The sequence below is a fragment of the Danio rerio genome, chromosome 4 (assembly GCF_052040795.2).
Source record: "Danio rerio strain M-AB ecotype USA chromosome 4, GRCz13ab, whole genome shotgun sequence".
NCBI lineage: Eukaryota > Metazoa > Chordata > Actinopteri > Cypriniformes > Danionidae > Danio > Danio rerio.
This window is the reverse complement of record NC_141024.2, coordinates 17825733-17832072: the sequence shown is the minus strand read 5'-3', so window position 1 is coordinate 17832072 and position 6340 is coordinate 17825733. Positions and strand designations below refer to the sequence as shown.

The 6340-nt window shown below is 36.0% G+C and overlaps 1 protein-coding gene across 28 annotated transcripts in view; it reads left to right on the top strand.

The window, feature by feature from the left end:
• irag2 (inositol 1,4,5-triphosphate receptor associated 2) overlaps nt 1–6340 on the top strand; it is a 29260-nt gene that overhangs the window by 3587 nt on the left and 19333 nt on the right. For 6 of the 28 annotated variants that reach the window (XM_087247363.1, XM_087247359.1, XM_087247356.1 and 3 more), the window contains exons 1-7: nt 142–199; nt 743–1386; nt 1469–1579; nt 4495–4675; nt 5098–5156; nt 5246–5321; nt 6159–6322. Coding sequence is in view for 18 of the 28 variants with exons in the window: in XM_087247351.1 (XP_087103477.1) it covers nt 774–1386; nt 1469–1579; nt 4495–4675; nt 5098–5156; nt 5246–5321; nt 6159–6317 (1199 nt within the window). In the remaining 10 variants the exon portion in view is untranslated. Of the gene's footprint in view, nt 1–117; nt 394–742; nt 1387–1468; nt 1580–4494; nt 4676–5097; nt 5157–5245; nt 5322–6158; nt 6323–6340 lie in introns of those variants that run through there. The other 22 variants (XM_087247353.1, XM_087247348.1, XM_087247343.1 and 19 more) reach the window with 5 other exon arrangements.

The window sequence follows — 6340 nt, the reverse complement described above, 5'->3', positions numbered from 1 at the left end:
CTGAAATATTTAATAGATGCTATAATTTAACTGACACTGAGGAGTACAAAACTCCATTCACTTTCAGTTGCAGTTCCATCATTGGACGAAAGGTGTCAGTACATCGCAGGTTTTAATACGGCCTCCTAACAGCTGCATGGTGCTTCCTATGCTCATATTTTGTGATTCGTTCACGGCGGCAGCATTTGAGCAGATTCAGGTGTGGTTGTTATTTAACATTAGTAACTTAAAATATGATTGTCTTGTTTAATGCCCTCAAAAAGTTAACAGAGACACTACATAAAACTGAAAGTGGCCGTTGTGTTTTTACTTTGAAAGTGTCGACAACGTATTGCGTCAGTGTGTGTAAAGTTTACATTTGATTCTCCATTAACGTTAGTAGGATTTTGACAGGTTTGTTTGCCTTTTTTCTGTTTGTTTTGGAGGGTTATATTTGTTTATATTATGACTATTTTAGGATTTTGTTGTGAGGTGTACACAATGTTGTTCATAACACGTAAAGAAAACTAAATAACATTGAAAATTCACTTTACGTTAGCTATATAAGCAAACATTGCAGTGACCTTTAAAGTGTGTATGTTCATTTATTCTCTTATGAAAATGCTTAATAAAAGATGGATGAACTCTTGGATTTGCATCTGAACTCTTCATATATCAACTAATTAAATAATATGTAATCTAATATATTTGACCAATTACTAGTTGCTCTTTTCTACAACTTTAATCTAATTAACTCCTGTAGGTCGAGGCTTTCTCTCTTGTCCCGGTCCACCATGGATGTCGGAGTGACCCCGAGACGACACAATCCAGTGGACAGCATCTGCCGCAAGCTGCAGACCATTCAGAGGCGAGACCAAGAAATTAATTCACCCTTTCAGATCCCTAAATTCCAGACAAACAGCTACGACAGCCCTCACTCAGGCCTACGCTTCAACCTGGAGGCCATCCTGAAGAAGCATACTGTCCGACCTGACGACTCTGACTCTGCGTCCTCTGCGGGGATGCTGACCCCCACAGCTTCCCCTGGACCGGGGTCTTCCTGCAACACCCCTCGTGCTCCTATTACTCCAGTCAATGCCACCTATAGCATCACAAGCACATTGGGGACATTAGGCACAATTGGAGACAGGAGAACATCAGGAACCTACAGCAGACCATTTCGGCGTAACTGCTCCACCCCATCGGCCCAGACTGGGGATAATTACTTTAACTTTACCCCACGCTACTCCACACAATCCCAGGGACCTGACACAGATGTAAGGACCTCAAAGATTCCAACTCCTGGGTTGTTCTCATACAACTTGAACTTCTCCTCGGATATTTCCAACATGGACAGTGAACTCGCCTACCCAGCCCTCGTGGTCAAGAGACTTTCACTGGGCGAGGGTAATGAGTCATCTCCTTTTTTTCTGTCCTTTTCATGTACATGTTTTGCTAAAAGTGTTTTCTTTTCTTGGGTTTTGAACAGGATCTCTGTTTACCTCCGAGCCCAAAAAGGAGAGCATGGCAGAGGTCAGTCTGATCTGTGAGGAAGATCTGTTGGACACAATTTTTCAGGCCTGTGACACACAGTGCAGAGGTATACACTTCTCTCCCACACTGCTTTTATGCTATGTAACTTAACATGATGACATTATGGGGGAAAAATATAATGCTTGCTAAGCAAAACTATGCCGATACTAGTTTTCAGCCATATTATGCATGATGAACTTGTTCGTCTTGGTTCTCACTTTAAACTAAGCCACACAAGTGACTAAATGAGATTTTGTTTATGCTTAAATTATGCAGTTGTAACCAAATTGATTTAATTCGACTCTTCACATCTAGAAACCAAAAGAAAATAATTGAGGTAAAGTTGGTTTTATATACACACATTCATTCAGTGACAACTTGTGACAGGGTCCCTATATTGTTTTCCATGGTACTTTGAATATTCAATTAAAATTACATGTAAATACAAAACAACCTTAACACTATTTAATTGACTTTGAACATTGTTGTACTTTGATAGTCAATGGCGGCTGATATGATTTCACTATTTAGAAATTAAAAATAAATTTCTGAAGTAATGTTATTAAGGAGAAAGTCTAAATGTGTGAATAAAAAAATACCTCAGTAAAAAAGTTATAGATATATTTATTCATATAGATTTTTTTTTTTTTTTTTTAAGCAAGCACTACTCATGTAGATAATACTGTTAAGGTATGGTTACATGACAAAAATTCAAAACTGATTCATTTGTGCATGCCTATACACAGGGATGAGTATGGTATTGTTCTTTAAATGCTTTTGTTGTGGAAATTAACAATGCATACCATGTTTTTAGATTTAAAAAAATGTTGTGTAGCCATACCCATTATTCTTAAAACACTTAGATTATTTGCAATTCCTTGAGATTACGTTCAAAACATTTTCCTAATTGTTTTTAATTAACATACTACATTTGTGTGAGTAAATATTTATTATACTATTTACTATAAACATGAAACAGAAGGTCAGGATTTGGTGCTACCAATCTGAAATAATTTGAATGTAGTTTGTATTAATTAGGGATGCTCCGATCAAGATTTTTGGAGCCAATACAGAGTACCGATTCCTCGTCATGGTAATCGGCTGGTACAGAGTACCGATTCTGATCCTTCAAGCTTCATATAACTTTAACACTGCATAAACAGAGTGTCTGTGGGGTCCTAAAAAGCCTTAAAATGTCTTCAATTTCAAAATCTAAATTTTAGACCTTATAAGGTTTTAAGTTTACTGAAATATTGTGTTGAAGGTCTTAAATCATTTTAAACAGGTCTTAATTTTGTCATGTCCATATAAAGGTACCCAATCAGACCCACACCCATCCACTCACTAACGTTCCATCTCAATAAAATTCTTTACAAAAGTTTATTTATCAACTCTATTTACAAACTCTATTTATAAACAAATGGTTTAATTATCTTCCTTACAGTAACATTTGTTTTTAATGTTTTAAATGGCTCATAAGTAAACAATCCTTAGCGTTTAGCTTTGTGTACGTTTAAAATTTCATACATAATGGACTTAAAAAGCTGTTACGTTTTAAAATTGATTTGATGAAACATGTAGAAACCTTGATAAAGCACATTTTCTTTTAAGTGTGATGCTTAAGTGGAGATCTCACCTTACCTAAGAGAATAAATAAAGGATGTTGCATTTAATCATTTAAACATGTACTTTATAACCATTTAGTGTGGACACGTCATGGTCAGAAGCAACTTCACAAAAAATAATAGGTAAAACAGATTAAAAATTTTGTAAGATAAATGCAATTTGGAAACTTTGAAAATGATGGAAGAATAATTCAACATGCGTCAATGAATAAAAAGTTTGGAGTGCATATTTGCTAAAGAAGTTAAAATGCATCTTCCTCCGCTTGTAAACCCGTAAGCAAACACTTGTGATCACTTCACAGGCCAATTTGGTGAGTATTGTTTGAATGTTGTTGCGATTATCGGCTGTTAACGATCTCCGGCCGATCAATACGAGCAACCCTAGTATCAATATTGTTTAACAAAGTCTAAAAGCCTGAGCCTAAATAATAAATGCTGCTTAAAAAAGCTAAAATAAGAATAATGATCATAAAAAAAGGTCTTGTGTTTTGATAAAAGTTTGCAAAGACAATACTTTTCTTTTTCTCTTTAGAGTAGCATACACTGATGATCTGTTAACAGTAAAGGTGTCTCACATTGCGATTTATATAGTCAATTATTGCTGGAAAAATCCAGTGAAGATTTCACATGATTTTTGTTTCAAGTTAGTCACGCTGAACAAGAGAAAGCTGCATGGTATGAAAGTGACTTATGTGAGAAGAAAAAATAAAGCATTTTTTTTTGTTGCCACCCACAAACATTAACTACTATTTCAGTTATATGATTGCATAAAAATTTTGATATGTTATAGAATACTATATCCCTAACATAATTTAGATGTTATTCATCAGCAGGTTGAGAAGCACTGAAAGAACAATACTTGTGGTTTTGTTTGTTTAAACTGAAGTAACCTCAAAGAGCATCTGACAACATCGACTCATTCAGACCCCGCAGCAGTCAGACTTCCCTCTTCTCACAGAGAGACTTAGACCTTCTGATCTGTCCTCATTGAAGTCCTGATCTCTCCTCATGATGTCTCTGACCTGATGTGCTGTGTCTGTGCAGATCAGACCGCTGTGGGAACAAAAGTTTCTTTTATACACCAGCATTCTCACAAATAAATGCAATGGCAACTTGCTGTGTAAGTGAATGCAAAATGAGGTTTTGTTCAAGCACACTTTAAAAGACATTAAAGTAGCAGACTTTTATGCATACTGCTTCAATTTGCGCAGACATAGTCATGGTGACTCAGAACTAGTAGGTGTTGCTTTGCTTACTTTCTTTTCTTAGGTTCTTTGTCGGATGGCATCTGATAAAACCCAGGTCATCTTTGACTGTAGTCACTATAACCATAGTAACACACAGCGTTATGTTGCAGGGAAAGTTTACGTATCGCATATTGTGGACTTCTTAAGACACACCACCTGCCGAAGTTCAGAGGACAGCGGATTGGAGGAGCTCTGCAATATGCTGGACCCAGAGCGCAAGGACATCTCCATAGACCTGGACACATATCATGCCATTATGAAGGAGTGGATTGAAGACTGCCGGAATCAGGGGTATGAAGATAGGCTTGTATTCGTTTCATATTTAGACCGCCAATTCAAAGTGGATTGCTGCATTAATGGTCATTTTAGTTATTCGTTAAATGCACATTTCTGGTTTTGTGTCCATGAAGTGGGTGTTCGAGCCCCTTTTTTGAGTCTGGAAACAGTTTGGAAAATGTTGCAGAAAAACAGAAAATATCTGTTGGTTGTTTTTTTTTGTTTTTTTTTGCAAATGCATTGGAAGCTGTTTTTGTGGCAATCAATGTGCGGTATGTCTTTTGTAGATGTTGCCAACTCAACCAAAGACAAATTGGAGATTTTCATCAGTTTGTTATCAATCAGTTTTGATCACAAGGCCCTTCCTTGAAATATGTTCCTCATGACAATTTTTCAAAAAGATAGCAACCCAACTAACAATCCCCTTTTTTGTTTAGTAAGGACTTAAAGAATGACACTCAACAGGAATCATCCAAACTACGAGACAGTTTATCAGGTGAGATCTTCCTCAAAATGTCAAAAGCTCATTGTTTATGATATTTTTCTTGTTTGTTCTTTATATTAATCATGCTTTCTTTCCTATAGCAAAGAGATCTGCTCTACTAAATATGACCTCAGGTAGCCTAGAAGCATTCGGAGGGGAAGCCTCCAGAGCTGACCTGTAAGTGTGCAAGTTGTTTATGTACAAAGGACTATCGTGTGGTTTGATGCTTGTTTTGATTTTATCTGTCAATCAAAAAAGTGGACACACTTGAAAAGATTATGTGCTTATGATTTTAAAAACCTTTAGGTCTGAAGTCTTATGATAAAATTATTATTTGTTATAGTTAATAATCAAAATAGTTAAATGTAGAATTTGGAAACCCTTGTTATCAGCAACATTTGTTGGCTGTTAGTGAACAGCCAAAACTCATTTGCTTGCACTCATTGACAATGATATAAGAGACTGAACGTGATTCAAAACTCACAGCTAAGTGCTTTTTCATTCTTTGATAAGAAGGAAGGAAGGAAATTGGAAATACTTTTGCAGTGAAATACTGTTAATAACCACTCACTTCCCATCCACACTTCCAAAAGACATATCTGAAGCATGCTTTTATCTCAAACAACAAATATGACAGAGATGAGAAAGCAGAAGTAAAGAAAGCATCTGATCATAGGGACATAGACATTTACCAACAAAATATTGACAAATTTGGTAATCAAAATTACATTACCACTATAAAGTTGCACTGTTAAATAAAGAATATCTGAGACTACTGTATAAACCATGTAGATCTGGATATGCAAGTAGTACACAAAAAATCAACATGATTGTACAGGCAGTTCAGGGTGTTCGGAAAGGTGTCATTTTCTGTTTTTTAGTTACAATCGGTTCACGCATTATCAAGAATATGATTGATACTTGAAAGTTTTATAATACTTCATTTACAGAATAATTGTAATTTTTGAGATGTAATGCAATGCTTTATTTAGTCTTTATGGTAATTTTGTGCAGGGAGACATCAGATCTGGTCTTCTGTGTAGCCGATTTGCAGCTAAATAACCAAAAGCTGCAGGAAGAGGTTCGCAAATTAAAGCAGGCAGTGGAAAACATGGAAGACACCAACCAGAAACTCATCGAGGAAAATGAAGAGCTCAAAACACAAGCTAAAATGTTCAGTACTGATTTCTTCGTTT